At 45.5% G+C, this 21,281-nt stretch overlaps 1 protein-coding gene across 1 annotated transcript in view; it reads right to left on the reverse strand.

Moving 5' to 3' along the window:
- Window positions 1-3,055: 3,055 nt before the first annotated feature.
- LOC132808217 (zinc finger protein 271-like) overlaps window positions 3,056-21,281 on the reverse strand; it is a 44,432-nt gene continuing 26,206 nt past the window's right edge. The window contains exons 5-6 of the mRNA XM_060822047.1: window positions 16,865-17,007; window positions 3,056-4,381 (exon numbers count right to left, since the gene is read on the reverse strand). Of these exons, the coding sequence (XP_060678030.1) occupies window positions 3,562-4,381; window positions 16,865-17,007 (963 nt within the window). The 3' untranslated portion in view covers window positions 3,056-3,561. The remainder of the gene's footprint in view (window positions 4,382-16,864; window positions 17,008-21,281) is intronic.

Consider the following 21,281-nt stretch of genomic DNA (forward strand, 5'->3'; position numbering starts at 1 on the left):
GATTTACAAGGATGTTGCCAGGGTTGGAGGATTTGAGCTATAGGGAGAGGTTGAATAAGCTGGTGCTGTTTTCTGTGGACGTTGGAGGCTGAGGGGTGACCATATAGAGGTTTATAAAAGCATAAGTGGCATGGATAGGATGAACAGACAAAGTCTTTTCCCTGGGGTGGGGGAGTCCAGAACCAGAGGGCAAAGGTTTAGGGTGAGAGGGGAAAGATGTAAAAGAAACCTAAGAGGCAACTTTTTCACTCTAGTTTGTGTATGGAATGATCTGCCAGAGGATGTGGTGGAGGCTGGTACAATTGCAACATTTAAAAGGCATCTGGATGGGTATATGAATAGGAAGGGTTTGGAGGGATATGGGCCGGGTGCTGGCAGGTGGGACTAGATTGGGTTGGGATATCTGGTCGGGTTGGACCGAAGGGTCTGTTTCCATGCTGTACATCTGTATGACTCTATGATGTTTCATTTTCATATCCTTATTCAGTTTCATTTCCAAGTCATTGTAACCAATGAAGTTTTCCTCAATACACGCTTAAGGCTCTCTGGCTGCCTGATGTGTCCTGGATAATATGTGATCAGCAGGCATCCGGCAATCTACAGGAGTTGTCATATTTTTTTTAGATTATTTACAGTGTGGAAACAGGCCCTTCGGCCCAACAAATTCACACCGACCCACCAAAGCGCAACCCACCCAGACCTATTCTCCCACACTTACCCCTGCACCCAACACTACGGGCAATTTAGCATGGCCAGTTCACCTAACCTGCACATTTTTGGACTGTGGGAGGAAACCAGAACACCTGGAGGAAACCCACGCAGACATGGGGAGAATGACTGTGTGGAGTTTGCACAGTCGCCTAAGGCGGGAATCGAACCCGGGTCTCTGGCACTGTGAGGTAGCAGTGCTAACCACCGTGCTGCCCACATTATATTTATTTGACTGTACTGACCGCGATCACTTATTTCGTGAATTTTGTTGTAAGACGACATGGGGAAAGAAATCTGAAACCAAATATCACATCAACCTCTGATGGAGCCACTTGATTCATTGGGAAAGGAATCAAGGAAATCATACCAAACATCATCTTCACTATCCTATCTACCTGCAACTCTGAAGGAATTATGAATCTGTACTCCAAGGTCTCTTTGTTCAGCAAAACTCCCCAGGACCTTACCAATAAGTCCTGCTCTGATTGGTTTTTCAAAAATGCAGCACCTCGCATTTATCTGAATTAAACTCCATCTGCCCATTGGCCCATCTGATCAAGATCCTGTTTTAATCAAAAGTAAACTTCTTCACTGTCCACTATACTTCCAATTTTGGTGTCCTCTGCAAACTTACTCTACTTATGTTCACAGCCAAACCACTTATAAAATGATTAAAAGTCATGGACCCAGCACCAATCCTCGTAGCACACACTGGTCACAGGCCTCCTGTCTGAAAAGCACCCCTCCACCACCACTCCCTGTCTTCTACCTTTGAGCTAGAACTTTGAAAAAAATAATTGAGGTTAAAATGCCTCCCCTCGTTGTGGTTCTGTTCGCCAAGCTGGGAATTCGTGTTGCAGACGTTTCGTCCCCTGTCTAGGTGACATCCTCAGTGCTTGGGAGCCTCCTGTGAAGTGCATCTGTGATCTTTCCTCCGGCATTTATAGTGATTTGTATCTGCCGCTTCCAGTTGTCAGTTCCAGCTGTCCGCTGCAGTGGACAGATACAAATCACTTTAAATGCCGGAGGAGACATCACAGAAGTGCTTCACAGGAGGCTTCCAAGCATTGAGGATGTCACCTAGACAGGAGATGAAACATCTGCAACACAAATTCCCAGCTCGGCGAACAGAACCACAACAACGAACACCCGAGCTACAAATCTTCTCCCAAACTTTGAATGCCTCTCCTCCTCTTCTCCTGCTCACAGTACGCTGGCTGTAGCCAGCCAGCTGAGAGTCAGTCCTCAACGGAGGAGATTCCAATCTCCTGGGTTTTTTTAAAACTGAGGTGGCTAAATCTCTTGGTTAAACTTTTTTTTAAATCCCCTCACTAACGCTACTGCGATAGTGCTTATTTTTTCCCCAGCACCCATGTTGTGTGTAGGGAGGTGAGAGATAGCAGACACATTCAATTTTGCTCAAAGCACACAATCTGCAGGCAGTCAATCCATTAATATTTTATACATTCCAACTTTGGAAGTAGAACCAGTCTGACTCAACATTAGGAGACAGGCAGGCTCTAACCTCACACCTTTAATACATTCTCTGAGCTGAAATATCACTTTCAAATTACATTGAGAACGTTCCTTATAAGTAGTTCTGGGATTTACATATTAATGAACTGAAACCTGCAACCCATTCTAAAGGATGAAAGACTTGATAACAATCTAGATTTGTTCAATTCAGTTGTATGACACTGTAATTTTTTAGTTCAAATCCTATGTCATGATCCTGCTCCACAACTACCTGATGAAGGAACAGCACTCCGAAAGCTAGTCCTTCCAAATAATATCAGATTATATTCCAATACCTTTGTCTGATTTTTGCCTTTGTTTCTCATGAACACAGCCCACACTTTCTCCTGCAGGCAGTAACCTTTACAATGCTGATGAAATGAGATGATGAGATGAAAAACTTCAGTTTTAATTTTAATTCTGTGTCTTATGATCCTGCTCCACAGCTACCCGATGAAGGAGCGGTGCTCCAAAAGCTAATACTTCCAAATAAACCCGTTGGACTATAACCTGGTGTTGTGAGACTTTTAATCTTTGTTTCGAGCCCACACCTCCCACTGCTGCCAGTAAACCTTACAATGCTGATGAAACAATAAACCCGCACTCCTGAAAAATTTACAATTTCTCACAATTCTGCCACTCATTCACTTCTGATCCAGGACATTGGAAACTTCGTGCTGGAGGGTGACAGAAATTAGCAGCTTTAAAGCAAAAACGTGTTGGATCTCACAGCTTTCAATGAGAGTCTGAGTCAGACGGTGAATTCCGGTAACGTTTATTACAACCCTGCTTCATTACAGTTTCAATTTTTCCCAGAAAAAAAAGTGCACGAAAAGTAGCGTTTTTTAAATAAAAAGCTCAAGGTCAAAGTGCACACACTCCCCATCCCCCACTTTCTTTACTATTGGTCAGCACCAAATTATCCCTTTGGAACTGGATCCTTGGTACAGCCTTCATCTGGAGGAAGTATTGCCTCACTCAGCAGTTTCAGCCTACACCCTGTATACAAGTTAGTTTCTCCAGCTCATATACAGGAGGGGGATGCAATCAAGAGTCAACCACACTGCTGTGGGTCTGGAGTCAGGGGTAGGCCAGACCAGGTAAAGGATGCAGCTGGAATAACTGAGTGATTCCTTTCCTGCAAAGATAGCTTCATTCTCTAAAAAAGGACATGAGTGAATAAGGTGGGGTTTTTCTTCCCCTGAAAATGGTTTCATCATTTGATTCTGAACTCCAGATTTCAATTGCACCATCTACCACGGTGGGATTCAAACCTGGGAGACCCCAGAACGGGGTTGATAGTCTAGTCAAAAATGGTACTTATCTGTCACTCCTTCAATTTCCCTGTGATGGCACGTGAACTCGTTGATGTCTCTGGAGGTCAGAGGAGCAGGTGAAGCCCTTCCTGCACTTGGAGCAGGTGAATGGCCTCTCCCCAGTGTGGATCCGCTGGTGGGTCAGCAGGTGGGAAGAGTTGGTAAATCCCTTCCCACACTCGGGGCAGGTGAATGGCCTCTCCCCAGTGTGGACCCGCTTATGCTGCCGCAAATTGCTCATATGATTGAATCCTTTCCCGCACACAGAGCAGGTGAATGGCCTTTCCCCTGTGTGGATCCGCTGGTGGTTCAGCAAGCTGGAAGAATCAATGAATCCCTTCCCACACTCGGGGCAGGTGAATGGCCTTTCCCCCATGTGGACCCGCTCGTGCTTCCTCAAGTTGCTCACACGACGGAAAGCCTTCCCGCACTCTGAGCAACCGAACGGCCTCTCCCCAGTGTGGACCCGCTGGTGGGTCAGCAGTGCAGATGAATGCGTGAACCCCTTCCTGCACACCAAGCAGGTGAAGGGCTTCTCTCCCGTGTGGACCCACTGGTGCGCCCGCAGGTTGGAAGAATTTGTGAATCCCTTCCCACACACTGAGCAGATGAACGGCTTCTCCCCGCTGTGAACACGTCTGTGAATTTCCAGCACTGAGGGGGAAGGGAATCCTTTCCCACAGTCCCCACATTTCCACGGTTTCCCCATGGGGAGTGTATTCCTTGTGTCACCTGGGTTTGAAATTACAAACAGAACTGGTACACAGTCTGTCCCCACCGTGAGGGGTGTGATTTTGATTCCCCCAAGCTGAGGAAATGGTTTGAAGCACTTTTTCCACAGTCAGCCCACTGAATCTCCCTCACTCGGGTGTCTTAGTATTCTTCCTGCCACACTAGTGTCCTGCAAAAATAAACTCACAAAATAAGTGATCACGGTCAGTACAGTTAAATAAAGATACATTGATGGCAATTCCTGTAGATTTCCAGGTGCCTGCTGATCACATTATCCAGGTCACAGAAACCTGAAAACCCTCATGCAGCCAGATAGCCTTAAGTGTGTATGGAGGAAAACTTCATTCAGGGGAGAATGACCTAGAACAAGCTGCCGACAAAGGTGCTGGATCAAGATATGAAAATAAAATGTCAAGACTGCTTGCAGAAAGAAAGCCAGTGAAGTTGCTGCTGCAAATAAGATGGGGGATGGGTCCCAGGAAAACAGTGAGGAAAGAGACTAACCCGAGAATCGTACAGTTGGGAAAGGGAGTGAATCAAACAGTCAGGGCAGGAAGGAATAATGCAGAGAACAACGTAGGACTGAAGTTATACTGTATTTATGTCAAAGCAAGAGACCTAATAGGGAAGGCAGGTGAAATCAGGGTTTATGGTCAGAAACATGGGACTGGGACATCATAGCAACTACAGAAATGTGGCTCAGGGATGGACAGCTCAATGTTCCAGGATACATATGCCACAGGAAAGATACGGGGGTGGAGGGGGGTGGCAAGAGAGGTGGGGAGTGGTGTTTTGATAAGGAATAGTATTGAGGGAGGATATTCCTGGGAATACATCCAGGGGAGTTATTTGGGTGGAACTGAGAAATAAGAAAGGGATGATCACCTTATGGGATTGTAATATAAACCTCTAATAATCAGCAGGAAATTGAGAAACAAAGTTGTAAGGAGATTTCAGTTATCTGTAAGAATAATAGGATGGTTATGGTCAGGGATTTTAACTTTCCAAACATTGACTAGGACTGCCAGCGTTCAGGGTTTAGATCAAGAGGAATTTGTTAAGCATGGACAAGACAATTTTCTGAGGCAGTATGTGGATGTTCCTACTAGAGGAGGTGCAAAACCTGACCTAAGGCAGGGCAGGTGACTGAGGTGTCAGTGCTGGACCACTTTGGGAAAGGGACAGACTGGATCTAAAAGTTGAAGTTGTAAATTGGAGGGAGGCTAATTTTGATGGTATTGGGCAAAAACTTTCAAAAGTTGATTGGAAGGCAGATATTCACAGGTGAAGGGAAGGCTGGAAAATGGGAAGCCTTCAAATATGAGATAATAAGAGTCCAGAGACAGTATGTTCCTGTTAGGGTGAAAGAAAAGGCTGGTAGGTGTAGGGAATGCTGGATGACTAGAGAAATTGAGGAGTTGGCTAACAACAAGAAGGAAGCATATGACAAGTATGGACAGGACAAATCGAATGAATCCTTAGAGTATAAAGGCGGTAGGGGTATGCTTAAGAGGGAAATCAGGAGGGCAAAAAGGGGACATGAGATAGCTTTGGCAAATAGGGTTAAGGAGAATTAGAAGGGTTTTTATAAATTAAGGACAAAAGGGTAATTGGGAGAGAATACAGCCCCTGAAAGATCAACAAGGGCAGCCTATGTGTGGAGCCGGAGTAGATGAGGAAAATACTAAATGAGTATCAGTGTTTACTGTGAAGGAGGACATGGAAGATATAGAATGTGGGGACATAGATGGTGACGTCTTGAAAAATGTCCACATTACAGAGGAGGTAGAGCTGGATGTCTTGAAACACATAAAAGTAGATAAATCCCCAGAAGCTAGGCAAGTGACTCTTGGGCCCCTTGCTGAGATATTTGTATCATCCTTAGTCACAGGTGAGGTGTTGGAAGACTGGAGAGTGGCTAACGTGGTGCCATTATTTAAGAATGGTGGTAAGGAGAAGCCAGGGAACTATAGACCAGCGAGCCGACATCAGTGATAGGCAAGTTGTTGGAGGGAATGCTGAGAAACAGGATTTCCATGTATTTGGAAAGGCAAGGACTAATTAGGGATAGTCAGCATGGCTTTGTGCTTAGCAAATCAATCAAACAAAGTTCCTCATGGAAGATTCGTTAGCAAGGTAAGATCTTATGAAATACAGGGAGAACTAGTCAACCGGATACTGAACTGGCTTGAAGGTAAAAGAAAGAGGGTGGTGATGGAGAGTTCCTTTTCAGACTGGAGCCTGTGACCAGTGGTGCCACAAGGATCGGTGCTGAATCCACTACTTTTTGTCATTTATAAAAATGATTTGGATGTGAACATAGTAGGTATAGTTAATAAGTTTGCAGATGACACCAAAATTGGAGATTCAGTGGACAGCGAGGAAGGTTGCCTCTGATTAAAATAGGATCTTGGGCTGAGGAGTGGCAGATGGAGTTTAATTCAGATAAATGCGAGGTGCTGCATTTTGGAATTGCAAATCAGATCAGGACTTATTCAACCTCAATGTCATGGAGATGTACAGCTTGGAAACAGACCCTTCGGTCCAACTTGCCCATGCTGACCAGATATCCAGAATTAATCTAGCTGCATTTACCAGCCCATCTCTCTCTCTCTCGACCTTTCCTATTCAAACACCCATCCAGAGGCATTGTAAATGTTATCATTGTACCAGCCTCCATAACTTCCTCTGACAGCTCAATCAATACACGCACTACCCTCTGCATGGAACTTTACATCATTCCCCTCTCATTCTCAACCTCTGCCCTCTACTTCTGGACTCCCCGATCCCAGGAAAGAGACCTTGTCTATTTACCCTATCCATGCCCCTCATGAATTTACAGGAAGATCACCCCTCAGCCTCTAACACCCCAGGGAAAACAGCCCAATCTATTCAGCCCCTTCCTGTAGCTCAAACCCTCCAACCCCGGAAACGTCCTTGTGAAGCTTTTCTGAACCGTTCCATCCTTGATATTCAAACACTAATTTTACACAGAGGGTGGTTCATGTGTGGAATGAACTTCCTGAGGCAGTGGTGGATGCCGGTAGAATTTAAAGACATTTATTTCAGTATATGAATAAGAAAGGTTTTGAGGGATACAGTCGAAGAGCAGGCAGGAGAGACTGGTTTAATGTGGGATTATGGTTGGCATGGATTGGTTGGACTGAAGGTCTGTTTCCATACTGTATGACTATGGCAGGCTTTTAGTTCTTGACAGTGGAGTCACAGGTAGACAGGACAGTGAAGGTGGTGTTTGGTACACTTCACAGGACATCGGTTAGGCCACTTTTGTAGTATTGCATGCAATTCTGTTACCAGTGATCCCACCCTGACACGCCATGCACCAGAGATAATGACTAAAATTGACTGGGTCACAATAAAATCATAAAACCCCTACAGTGCATAGAAAGGCTATTTAGTCCATTGAATGCATTCGATATAGGAATTGGGAGGTCATGATGCAGATGTACAGGACATTGGTTAGGCCACTTTTGGAATATTGCATTCGATTTTGGTCTCCCTGTTATTGGGTAGGAAGGATGTTGTGAAACTCGAAAGGATGCAGGACAGATTGATAAGGATGTCGCCAAGGTTGGAGGGTTTGTGGTATAAAGAGAGGCTGAATAATATGGGGCTGTTTCCCTGGAGCATCAGAGGCAGAGGGATAACCTTGTCAAGGTTTATAAAATCATGTGGGGCATGAATGGAATAAATAGGGAAGCACATTTCCCCAGGGTGGGGGTCTCCAAAACCAGAGGGTTTAGGGTGGGAGGGGAAAGATTTAAAAGTGACCCAAGGGTCAATGTTTTCACACAGAGGGTGGTGCGTTTATGCACTGAGCTGCCAGAGGAAGTGGTCAGTACAATTACATTTAAAAGGCATCTAGATGGGTAAGTGAATGGGAAGGCTTTGGAGGGATAACAGCCAAATGCTGGCAAATGGACCTAGGTTTACATAGGATATCTTGTCTGCAAGGATGTGTTGGATCGCAAAGTCTATTTCCATGCTGTATGTTTCCATGTCTATTTGATAACACGTGCTTTATTTCTGTTGATGCAAATATTTTTTTCAATCATGCCTGAATGGTAATACTTAGAGTCATAGAGATGTACAGCATGGAAACAGACCCTTCGGTCCAACCTGTCCATGCCGACCAGATATCCCAACACAAGCTAGTCCCACCTGCCAGCACCTGGCATAGATGTAAGGGAGCGAGAATTCCTCAATTAGGGCACTATAATAACCCTGGGAGACACCAATTTCTGGTTTACGTCCTAACGAACAAACATTAAGTACAAGCACCTATTTATTCTCAATTTTGTTTCATTTTTCTTGTTTTATTCCCTGCTATGATGATTTTCTGTCTGGATGGTTGACAGGCTGGGAGATTGTGGGTTGGGCCTTGATTGACTGAATGTTTTATTGTTCCGGAAGGTGTAAAAGGTTTCAGCAGAAACCCTGCAGAGCTGAGAACAGACCGACATTTTACTCTGTGGAAACAGGGAGATCAACAGACGACAGAAATCAGGACCTGAAATCCGAGCTGACACCAGACTACCGTGTTATCAGTGCTTTGATTGGCAGTGCCTCTACCTTTACCTAGCTTCTCATTTGACTAGATTGCCACGTACCCCTTCAATATTCAGGATCCAATCCTTGGCACCCTGAAGCCATGTCTCTGTAAGGAGTCTTAGATCATAATTATTCTGTTCGATGTGTGCAGTCTATTCATTCACTTTTGTTATGATGCAGCACACCTTCAGACACAGTCTTCAGTTTCAATTTTTGTGACCTTTAGAATCCAGCTTTGATTGCTGGTACATTTACTCTCCTTGTCCCTTTCTACCGTTCTCTGATGTTCATTTTCACATCACAACATTGTTCACCTGCCTTGATTTGGATTGGCCATGCTAAATTGCCCAGGGATGTGCAGGTTGGCTGGGTTAGCCATGGGAAATGCAGGGTTATAGTTTCATAGTAATAGAAACAGGAGTAGGCCATTTAGCCTGTCGAGCCTGCTCTGTCATTCATTAAGATCACGGCTGATCTATCCATCATCTCAGCTCCTCCTACCTGCATTATCCCAACTATCTTTAAATCCCCACCATGCAAATACCTACTCACCTGTGTCTTGAATATTCTTAGTGAAGCTGTCTCTACCAGTTCCATAGGCAGAGAATTTCATGGAGTCACTATAGTGAATATAGCCCACACCTCTCACTGCTGCCAGTAATGATTAGATTAGACTACTTACAATGTGGAAACAGGCCCTTTGGCCCAACAAGTCCACACTGACCCTCCAAAGAGCAATACAATGCTGATGAAACAATGTAATTCTTGCAGTACTGAAACCCGTGAGGCTTCTAACGATACCAGTTACTGACTCACTGCTCCTTCTGATGCACAGCATTTTATTTTCAATGTTGAAGGCTGAATGAAATGAGCAGTTTAACTCAAAAATCCACCTAACCCTTCACTAGGCTCCCCGCTCAGCTTACTGTTGGTAAACCTTAAACCACTTCATTCCCACAGTGCAATGATTTCATTGTAACTTCCGAGTCCAGTAAAGGCAAAACATCTTTGAAAGCTGCTCTCAAAGTTCAGTCTTCACAATCACACTTCTGCTTTCACGGAAGATGATTAGAGTCATACAGCACAGAAACTGAGCCCTCAGTCCAATTCATCCATGCCGGCCAGATATCCTAAAATAATCTAGTCCCATTTGCCAACATTTGGCCTGTATCCCTCTAAAGCCTTCTCATTCACATACCCATCCAGATGCCTTTTAAATGTTGTAATTGTAGCAGCCTCCATCACTTTCTCTGGCAGCTCATTCCAAACATGCATTACCCTCTGTGTGAAAAAGTTGCCCCTCGGGTCCGTTTTAAATTTCTCTTCCCTCACGTGAAACTTATGCCTTTCAGTTTTGGATTCCCCTGCCATGGGGAAAAGATTTTGGCTATTCACCCTATCCATACCCCTTATAAAATTCTGTAAGGTCACCCCTCAGCCTCTGATGCTGCAGGGAAATTATCCCTGGTGTATTCAGCATCTCCCTATAGCTCTAACCCTCCAACTCTGCCAACATCCTTGTAAATTTTGTCTGAACTCTTTCAAGTTTCACAACATTGTTCCATAGGAGGGGGCCCAGAATTGTGCACACTATTCCAAAAGTGGCCATGACAATGACCTCCCACCTCCTGTACTCAGTGCTCTGACCAGTAAAGGAAAATGTACCAAATGCCTTCTTCACTATCATGTCTCCCTGCAATTCCACTTTCAAGGAACTAGAACCTGCAAGGTCTCTTTGTTTAGCAACACTCCCCATTAACTGTGTAAGTCATGCCCTGAGTTGCCTTATAAAATGCAGCACCTCGTATTTATTGAAATTAAACTCATTCTGCCACTCCTTGGCCCATCAGCCCATCTTATCAATGCTAATTTATATTGAATTTTCTTTCCTCTCTCACCCCCGAAAAGCTGAAAAATCTCCATCCATTCTGACTTTGCTGAACGTAATTCCTGCTGTACCTCATCCTGAAGGGTCTGGTCCATGCTGATCAACAGGCCCACACTTGGGGGAGGTGGGTGGAATCTAGTTGAAACAGACAGAATACTGAACGGCCAAGACAGAGTGCACATGGGGAAGATTAGATTAGATTAGATTACTTACAGTGTGGAAACAGGCCCTTCGGCCCAACAAGTCCACACCGACCCGCCGAAGCGCAACCCACCCATACCCCTACATATACCCCTTACCTAACACTAAGGGCAATTTAGCATGGCCAATTCACCTGACCCGCACATCTTTGGACTGTGGGAGGAAACCGGAGCACCCGGAGGAAACCCACGCAGACACGGGGAGAACGTGCAAACTCCACACAGTCAGTCGCCTGAGGTGGGAATCGAACCCAGGTCCCTGGCGCTGTGAGGCAGCAGTGCTAACCACTGTGCCACCGTGCCGCCACACTGTGCCACTACACAAGATGTTTCCATTGGTAGGAGAGACTAGCACCTGAGGGCACAGCATTAGAATAAAAGGAAGACCTTTTAGAACAAAGATACAGAGAAATCATTTCAGCCAGAGAGTGGTGAACATGTGGAAGTCACTGCTACAGAAAGCTGTGGACGCTCGTCACTGAGTATATTTAAGATGGAGGTAGATAGGTTCTTGAGTATCAAGGGGGATATTGAGGGTTACGGGGAGAAAGTGGGAGAATGGGATTGAGAAACTTACCAGCCATGATTTAATGGCAGAGCAGCCCCGATCGGCTGAGACATCTAATTTATTTTCCTCTGTTTTACGGTCTTTTGCTTTCCTGGACACAGAAAGAATTGGGAGCAGGAACAGGCTGTTCAGCCTGTTGAGCCTGTACCAACATAAGTGGATATGAAGATACCTACACCGAGGTGGATAAGCTGGAAATATTTCAGTGCAGGACTTATACACTTTATGGTAAGGTCCTGGGGAGGGTTGCTGAACAAAGAGACCTTGGACTGCAGTTCATAGTTCCTTAAAGGTAAAGCCACAGATACATAGGATAGTGAAGGCAGTATTTGGTATGCTGTCCTTTCTTGGTTAGAGCATTGAGTAAAAGTGTTGGGAGGTGATGTTGCATCTGTAAAGGACATTGGTGAGGCCACATTTGAAATATTGCGTGCAACTCTGGTCTTCTTACCGTCAGAAGGATGTTGTGAAACTTGAAAGGGTTCAGAAAAGATTCACCAGAACGTTACCAGGTTTGAAAGATTTGAGCTCTTGGGTGAGGCTAAATAGGCTGGGGCTGTTTTCCTTGGAGTGTCAGAGGCTGAGGGGTGACCTTACAGAGGGGCATGGAGAGGGCAAATAGACAAAGTCTTCTCTGTGAGGTGGGGAGTCCAGAACTAAAAGTTTAGGGTGAGAGGGGAAAGACATAATAGGGAGCTAAGGGGGGCTTTTTCACAAGAGAGTGGTGCGTGTATGGAATGACCAGCCAGAGGAAGTGGTGGAGGCTGGTATAATTACAGCATGTAAAAGGCATCTGGATTGGTCTATAAATAGGAAGGGTTTAAAGGGGTATAGACCAAGTGCTGGCGAATAGGACTAGATTAGGATAATTGATCAGCATTTCTTTAGTTGGACTGAAGGGTCTGTTTCTGTAACCAATCTATACTGGTCTTAAAACCACTTTTGTTGCCTTCCCCCGTAACCATCCACTTTGTTGTTCAAAAATCAGATGAACTCAGTCTTGGACGTATTCAATGACGCCCTAACTGCAGGAAGGCGTCCCCACCTCTCAGCTCAATTCCACTTGCTAATCCACCACTTGCCTTGCTGATTGCTTGCTACATCTGTCTGACAACTGGCAGTGACTGGTGCAGAATGACATCTACATCTGTACATTTACACATCATTTCTGATTAAAGGTTCCTGCATTTGCCCTGTGTTTTTCAATTGAGACACAGAACTGAACTAACTTTCCCAGAATATGTCCCCTCCCTGGATTCACTCCATTTCGCTTCAGTTTCTGCAAGTCAACAGCTGAACTCCGGAATGAAAAGTGGGGTGAGAAAAGAGAGCACAATACTCACAGATGTTGAGCAGAGGAAGAAAGCTGCAGTCTGGGCTGAAGCTCAATCTTAATTCAGAGAGAGAGAGAAAGGCAGCACCAACCCCAGAAACACATGATCCAACTTCCGCATCCAGTCTATGGGTTTTCTGTGATTGGCAGGAGGACCAGTCCCCATCCGGTCCTCCGGAGCGTCCCATTGGTTCACCAAAACAAGATCGTGGGGCGTTTCCCCGTGCCGCATGAGCAACACGCGAAGTGGTTGCTGACACCGAGTAGCATGCGCAGTATGGAGATGCTGGTTATTACTGACAGAGTTTCACAGTTAAAAATCACACAACGCCAAGTTATAGTCCAACCGTTTATTTACTTATTTCCAATTTATTTGGAATCACTAGCTTTCGAAGCGCTGCTTCTTCATAGGATGGTTGTGGAGCAGAATCATAACACACAGACTCTTTAGCAACAGGATTGCAGAGTCATGGGATGTAATATTAAACAAATGTAGCTTACTTCTATCATCTTTTAGAATGACCATGTTAGTTTTGATTCCTTCATATGTAAATCCCAAAACTTTTTAAAAGTTATGTTCTCAAGATAGGTTTTCACAATAGGTGTCATTTCAATCAGATAATGCATTGAAGGTGTTAAGTTAAAGTCTGTCTGTGTCCCAATGTTACATCAGACTAATTCTATTTCTAAAGTGGGAGCTACAGCGTTTTTGAGCAAAATAAAATGTAATTCTGCAAGTACAAATTCAACCCACAAACTTATGTGTGTGTGTACAGGCGAAACCAAGTGATTGTGTCTGTGTCTGTGTGTGAGTGTAATGTGGTATAAGGCTGTGAGAGGATGTGTGTATGTGAGCATTTGAGAGAGTGGATGTGTATGAGAGAGAGTCTGCATGAGTGTGTTGGTGTGGAGGAGCATGTGTTTGTGTGAATGCGTGCTTGTGTGCGAGTATGTGTGGGAGAGTGTTTAGTGTCGTGGGGTCACCTGTAGTGTGACATGAACCCAAAGTCCTAGTTGAGGCCATCCCCATAGGTACCAAACTTGGCTATCAGCCTCTGCCTAGCCACTTTCCATTGTTGCCTGTCCTGAAGTCTGCCTTGGAGGATGGTCACCCTAAGGTCCGAGGCTGAATGTCCCGGACTGCTGTAGTGTTCCCCGACTGGGAGGGAACATTCCTGGCTGATGATTGTGCAGTGTCCATTCATCCGTTACTGTAGCCTCCACTCGGTCTCGCCAAGATACCATGCCTCAGGGCATCATTGCCTGCAGTGTATGAGATAAACAATGCTGGCTGAGTCACGTGAGTACATGCCATACTCATGGTGGGTGGTGTCCCCACGTGTAATGGGGGCAATCGTATCGTCACTCTAACACGTCTTGCATCGTCTGCCATGACAGGGTTGTATCATGTTGCCCTGAAGGCCAAGCAGGTTGTTGCGAACAATGATCTGTTTAAGGTTTGGCGGTTGTTTGAAGCCGAGAAGTGGAGGTATGGGGAAGGACTTGGCGAGGTGCTCATCCGCATCAGTACTATGTCGCAGGCTGCAAAGAACATGACATAGTGTTTCGGCTCCCAAATAGGACTGGACAACAAAGAGAACCATATTGGTTGCAGCTCATATCTGTCTCCTAAGGAGATCATTACAGTTTCTCGCTGTGGCAGTTGATGAGTTGAGCATTGTACCCCATTCTTATGAGAGCATGCTTGTGTACTTCCAAGTGTCTGTCACGTTCCTCCTCACCTGAACAGATCCTGTGTATGTGATGGGCTTGTCCATAGAGGATGGCTATTTAATATGTTTTGCTAGAGAAGTCTAACTTTGTCAGGTTATCCGTGGGTTTGCGGTATAGAGAAGTGCTGAGATACCCATCCTTGATAGAGACGCATGTGTCCAAAAATGAGACAGATATGAAAGAGTAGTCCATGGTGAGTGTGATGGTGGGATGAAACTTGTTAATAACAGTGTCGTTAGTTCAGTGACTCTCGCCATGGGTCCAGAGGAAGAAAGATCATCAATATATCTGGTGTATAGTGTTGGTTGGAGGTCCTGTGCAGGAAAGAAAGACATAAGACTATGGGGTGAATTTGCATTTGCAGAATTATATTTGTAGATACATTCTATTTTGCTCAAAAAGTGCACAGTTTGTAGGCAATCACTCCATGTAATATCTTATAAATGCCTACTTTGGAAATAGAACCAGTCTGACTCAAGACAGGCTCAAACCTCACACCTTTCCTGCATTGTCTGAGCTGAGATGTCACCTCTTTTTATAAAAACTTCAGTTATCTTGAGACTGTGACTTAAAAGAAGTTCTGGGATTTATATATTAATTAACTGAAATCTGAAACCCATTCTAAGATGAAACACTTCAAAGGTTTGTTCAATATATCATTCAGCATCCTTTTGCTACAAATACTCTGTCTTATGATCCTGCTCCACAGCTACCCAATGAAGGAGCAGCGCTCCAAAAGCTAGTGCTTCCAAATAAACCTGTTGGACTATAACTTGGTGTAGTGTGATTTTTAACTTTGTTTCTAATGAAAACAGCCCACACCTCCCACTGGTGCCAGTAAACTTTACAAAGCTGAGGAAATGATGAACCTGCAGTTCTGAAAAATGAACAATTTCGAATAATACGAGCTACACATTGACTGCTCCTTCAATTAGAAACCTCACACTGGAGATTGAAAGAAACGAGCAGCTTTCAAAGAAAAACCTGCTGGATCTCATAGCCTTCCACGTCTGAGTCCTTCGGTAAGTTCAGGTAACCTTTATCGTGGCAAAAGTGAGGATTGCAGATGCTAGAGATCAGAGTTTAGATTACAGTGGTGCTAGAAAAGCACAGCAGGTCAGGCAGCATCTGAGGAGCATGAAAATCGACATTCCAGGCAAAAGCTGATTCCTGATGAAGGGCTTTTGCCTGGAATGTCGATTTTCCTGCTCCTCAGATGCTGCCTAACTTTTATTGTGACCCACTTTGTTACAGCTTCAGATCTCCCCAGCAAATAGGCATAGAAAAAGTAGCTTATTTGCATTTTTAACAGCTCAAGGTCAAAGCGTACACATTCCCCTGCACCCCACTTCCTTCACTGTTGGTCAGCTGAGTTGTCCCTTTGTAATTGGATCCTTGGTACAGCCGTAACCCGGAGGAAGTATTGCTTCACTCAGCAATTGCAACCCATAGCCTGTATCCAAGTAAGATTCTCCCCGCTCATTTGCCGAGGGGCTGTCGAGAGTCAACCAGGCTGCTGTGGGTCTGGAGTCACTTGTAGACCAGACCAGGTAAAGCCTGCAGCTGGGATGACTGAGTGATTCCTTTCCCACAACAGCAGTTTCCTTCCCTAAAACATGAGTGAATCAGATAGGGATGTTTTTCTCATCATGAGGTTCTGAACTCCAGGTTTCTGACTGACTTCCAACTCCACCATCTGCTATTCAAACTCAGGAGTCCCCAGAACTGAGTTACTAATGCAGTCGATAATAGCATTCGGCTGAAGCTCCTTCAATGGCAGGTGAACTCACTGGTGTCTCTGTAGGTGGGAGGAGCGGGTGAAGCCCTTCCTGCACGGTGAGCAAGTGAATGGCCTCTCTCCGGTGTGGACCCGCTGGTGGGCCAGCAGTGTAGATGACCGAGTGAACTCCCTCCCGCACATGGAGCACTTGAACGGCATCTCTTCCACATGGACCCGCTGGTGTGTCTGCAGATGGCCCATCTCACTAAATCCCTGTCTGCACACGGAGCAGGTGAACAGCCTCTCCCCTCTTCCCCATGTGAACGCGTCTGTGGGGTTCCAGCATCGATAGGAAAGGGCATCTTCTCCCACAGTACCAACATTTCCACATGGGGGGAAGCTTTCCTTGTCTCACTCTGTGTTTCAAATTACAAACGGAAAGGGTACACAGTCTCTCCCCACCGTGAGGGGTGAGAGTTTGATTCCCCAAGCTGAGTAAATGGTATGAAGCACTTTTCACAGTCAGCGCACTGAATCTCCCTCACTCGGGTGTCTCAGTATTCTTCCTGCCACACCAGTGTCCAAAATCTTTCAAGCAAACAAAAGCAAACATGTCTTCTCGATGTGAATGGCTGCTGATATTAAAGTCCCAGTGAATCAAGTGGCTCTGCCAGAAGTTGATGTGTCTTTTGGTTTCAGATTTCTTCCCCATGTCTTCCTGCAAATAAAATCACAAAATAATTGGTCACAGTCAGTCCAGTCAAATGAACATAACATCGGTGACAATTCCTGTAGATTGCCAGATACCTGCTGATCATATATTATCCATGACACAAAACTCCGAAAACCCTCACGCAGCCAGGTAGCGTGAAGTATATATTAAGAGGAAAACTTCATTTAGGTGACAATGACCTGGAACAACCTTCCTACAAAGAGGCTGGAAATGGAGCTGAGTCAAGGTTTTGAAAATGACATGTCAAGGATCCTTCAGAAAAGAAAGCCAGTAAAGTTGCTGAATGACTTCCTGCTGACCTATTAAATAAAAATTATTACAAGAAATACAGGATGTAATTCCATTACAACATTAGAAGGTGAACATTCATAGCCATGCAGCTAGTACAACAGTGAATATCAGATATACACTATATGAAGCAATCATAAAATCCCTGCAGTGCAGAAAAAGGCCATTTGGCCCATTGAATCCATTGGGTGTAGGAGTTGGGAGGTCATGGTGCAGCTGTCTAGGACACTGGTTAGGCCACTTTTGAAATATTGCATTTGATTCTGATTTCCCTGCGATAGGACAGGAAGGATGTTGTAAAACTTGAAAGGGTGAAGGACAGATTGATAAGGATGTCGCCAGTGTTGGTTAATTTGTGATATAAGGAGAGGCTGAATAGGATGGGGCTGTTGCCCCTGGAGTGTCGGAGGCTGAGGGTGACCGGATAGAGGTTCATACAATCTTGAAGGGTGGATAGAGTAAATAGGCCAGAGTGGTGGTGGAGGCTGGTACAATTACAGCATTTAAAAGGCACCTGGATGGGTGTGTGAATAGGAAGGGTTTGGAGGGATATGGGCCAAATGCTGGCAAATGGGTCACTAGATTTATATAGGATAGCATGGATGTGTTGGATCAAAAAGTCTATTTCCGTGTTGTATATTTCTATGTCTATTTGATAACAGACGTTTTATTTCTGTTGGTGAAAGTATTGTTATAAGTCATAGCTGGGTACTAATACTTAGATGTAAGGGAGTGGGAATTCCACAAGTAGGGCACGATAAGAATCCTGGGAGACTCCAATTCTGGTTTACTATCTAATGAACAACCTTTAAGCATGAGCACCCAATGTGCATTTATGTCTAATTTTGTTTCATTTTTCTTGTTTTATCCCCTGCTACTGTTAAAGTACAGATTTGACACGGCCTAGGGAAGCCCTTATGGACTCAGACCCGTAAGCCTCTCTTTCTTGGTTCGTCCCAAAGATTGTACTCTTTGGAAGTCTGGAATAAAAACCTCTTACAGACAGTTTAGTTTAATCTTAGTCATCCCCTTTATTCACTAGTAGCATCACTGTTACAATGTAACACTGATACCCATACGCTAAACTAACTAGGTTCTAATAACCTAGAAGTGTAGGTTACCAGCTCTTCAAGTGCCCCAGCAGGCTACTCCAATGTACTGATACAAAGTGGCTTCCTTTATACAAAAGTTTATAAAAACATTGCATGTTCTTAATTAGACAGATAACAGTGAAAGACAATAATTCATAAGGAAGAGAAGTTAATTGACAGATCTGTGTGTGCTTGACTGATCACTCCTACAGGCCTTGAGCTATCCATCAGGTGGGAAAAACCTACCCAATTGAGTTAGGTGTCTGGTGCCGAGATAAGTTCTTATAAAGAAGTGCCAGTCTAAACTAAGTGGGAGATGTCATAAGGTAACCTTGCACAGCTCGCATGTCTGATACAATAATTTTTATTTCAAAAATATATTCATAAAATAATTTGATGGTCTGTACAGTTGGTCATGCCATACATATGTAAACATTTACATACAAAGATCAGAATTTATCATTTTTATATACAGGTCTGTACATTTTTCAATCATATGCCCATATATTTACCTGAGGCGTCAGCAGAGCCCAAATGACTGCATGGGCCCCCTGTTCTTCATTAGGCAGGCAGACGTTACACAGTGGTCTTTCCCCACTGCGCCTTAGTGGCAGTTGCCCCAAGCTTCAGCGCATCCTTCAACACGTAGTCCTGGACCTTGGAATGTGCCAGTCTGCAACACTCAGTCGGGGTCAACTCCTTCAGCTGGAAGATCAACAGGTTTCAGACCACCCAGAGAGCGTCCTTCACCAAGTTGATGATCCTCCAGGCACAGCTGATATTTGTCTCGGTGTGCGTCCCGGGGAACAGGCCGTAGTGCACGGAGTCCCGCGTCACGGCGCTGCTCGGAACGAACCTCGACAAACACCACTTGCATTCCTCTCCAGACTTCATCTGCGTAGGCACATTCCAGAAGGAGGTGTGTGACAGTCTCGTTCCCCCCCCACCCCTCCAGCCGCTTCGAGGGCAGCGTGCGGTGCGGCAGAGAGTCCGGGCGTGCATAAAGGATCTCACAGGTAGAGTCCTTCTCACCACCAGCCAAGCCATGTCTTGGTGCTGGTTGGAAAGTTCTGGCGATGAGGCATTCTGCCAAATGGCTTTGACAGTCTGCTCAGGGAACCGCTCGATAGGATCCACCCTCTCCTTTTCCAAAGGGTCTCAGGGACACTACGTGCTGACCACTTCCTGATGGACTTGTGGTCAAAGGTGTTTTTCTTCATAAACTTCTCCACGAAGGACAGGTGATACGGAACGGTCCAACTACTCGGAGCGTTCCGCGGCAGCGAGGCCAGGCCCATCCTTCGCAACACCGGGGACAGGTAGAACCTGAGTACATAGTGACACTTGGTGTTTGCGTACCGGGGATCCACGCACAGCTTGATGCAGCCACACACAAAGGTGGCCATCAGGGTGAGGGTGGCATTGGGTGTATTTTTTCCCCCGTTGCCCAGATCTTTGTACAGCGAGTCCCTTCAGACCTAGTCCATCTTTGATCTCCATATAAACTGGAAGATGGCCCGGGTGACTGCAGCGGCACAGATTCTGGGAATAGGCCAGATCTGTGCCATGTATAATAGCAATGACAGTGCCTCACACCTGATGACCAGGTTTTTTTCCGTGATGGAGAGCGACCGTAGCTTCCATCTGCCCAGTTTCTGCCTCACTTTGCTGATACGCTCCTCCCAAGACTTGGCACGCGCCCCAGACCCCCCGAAACAAATACCCAGCACCTTCAGGTGGTCGGTCCTGACGGTGAAGGGGATCGAGCATTGGTCGGCCCAGTTCCTGAAGAGCATGGCCTCGCTCTTGCCTCGGTTTACCTTGGCCCCCGAGGCCCATTCGAACTGGTCACAAATGCACATGAGTCTGCGCACGGACAACGGATCCGAGCAGAAAATGGCAACGTCATCCATGTACAGGGAGGCCTTAACCTGCAGGCCCCCGCTGCCAGGAATAGTCACCCCTCTCAGGCTTGCATCCTTCCTGATAGACTTGGCAAATGGCTCTATGCAGCACACAAACAAGGCAGGAGAGAGAGGGCAGCCCTGCCTGACTCCAGATCGGACTGGGAAGCTATCAGATTCCCAGCCATTGATTGAGACTGCACTGATGATGTTGGTGTAGAGCAGTCTGATCCAATTGCAGATTCCCTCCCCAAAGCCCATTTTGGAGAGAACATCTTTCATATACCTGTGTGATATCCTGTCAAAGGCTTTCTCCTGGTCCAGGCTGATCAGGCAAGTGTCCAACCCTCTGTCCTGCTTGTAGGCGATCGTATCCCTGAGGAGTGTGATACTCTCAGTGATCTTCCTGCCTGGCACAGCACAGGTTTGGTCAGGGTGAATCACCGACCCCAGAGCAGACCTGACCCAGTTGGCGATTACCTTTGACAGGATTTTGTAATCCGCATTCAACAGTGAAATTGGTCTCCAATTTTTGAGTTCCTCCCTCTCCCCCTTCCGCTTGTAGATGAAGGTGATGATGCCTTTCCTCATGGATTCACTCATGGTACCTGCTCGAAGCATACTGACATACACCTCCGGCAGGTCCTGGCCAATCAAGTCCCACAGAGCAGAATAGAGCTCGACCGGTAAGCCGTAGCTTCTGGGAGTTTTATTCTTTTCGAAGGACTCGAGGGCCTTGGTCAGCTCGTCCAGAGAGTTCAGGTTACCTTCATTGCAACCCAACTTTGTTACAGCTCCAGATCACCTCAGCAAAAAGGTGTTGAAAAAGTAGCTGCTTTTTAAACAGCTCAAGATCAAAGCCCAACCCCCCACTTTCTTTACTATTGGTTACCACTGACTTGTCCCTTTGTAATTGGATCTTTGTTACAGCCTTAACCCGGAGGAAGTATTGCCTCACTCAGCGATTTCAACCCAT

Source organism: Hemiscyllium ocellatum (genome assembly GCF_020745735.1).
Source record: "Hemiscyllium ocellatum isolate sHemOce1 chromosome 27 unlocalized genomic scaffold, sHemOce1.pat.X.cur. SUPER_27_unloc_37, whole genome shotgun sequence".
Taxonomy (NCBI): Eukaryota; Metazoa; Chordata; class Chondrichthyes; order Orectolobiformes; family Hemiscylliidae; genus Hemiscyllium; species Hemiscyllium ocellatum.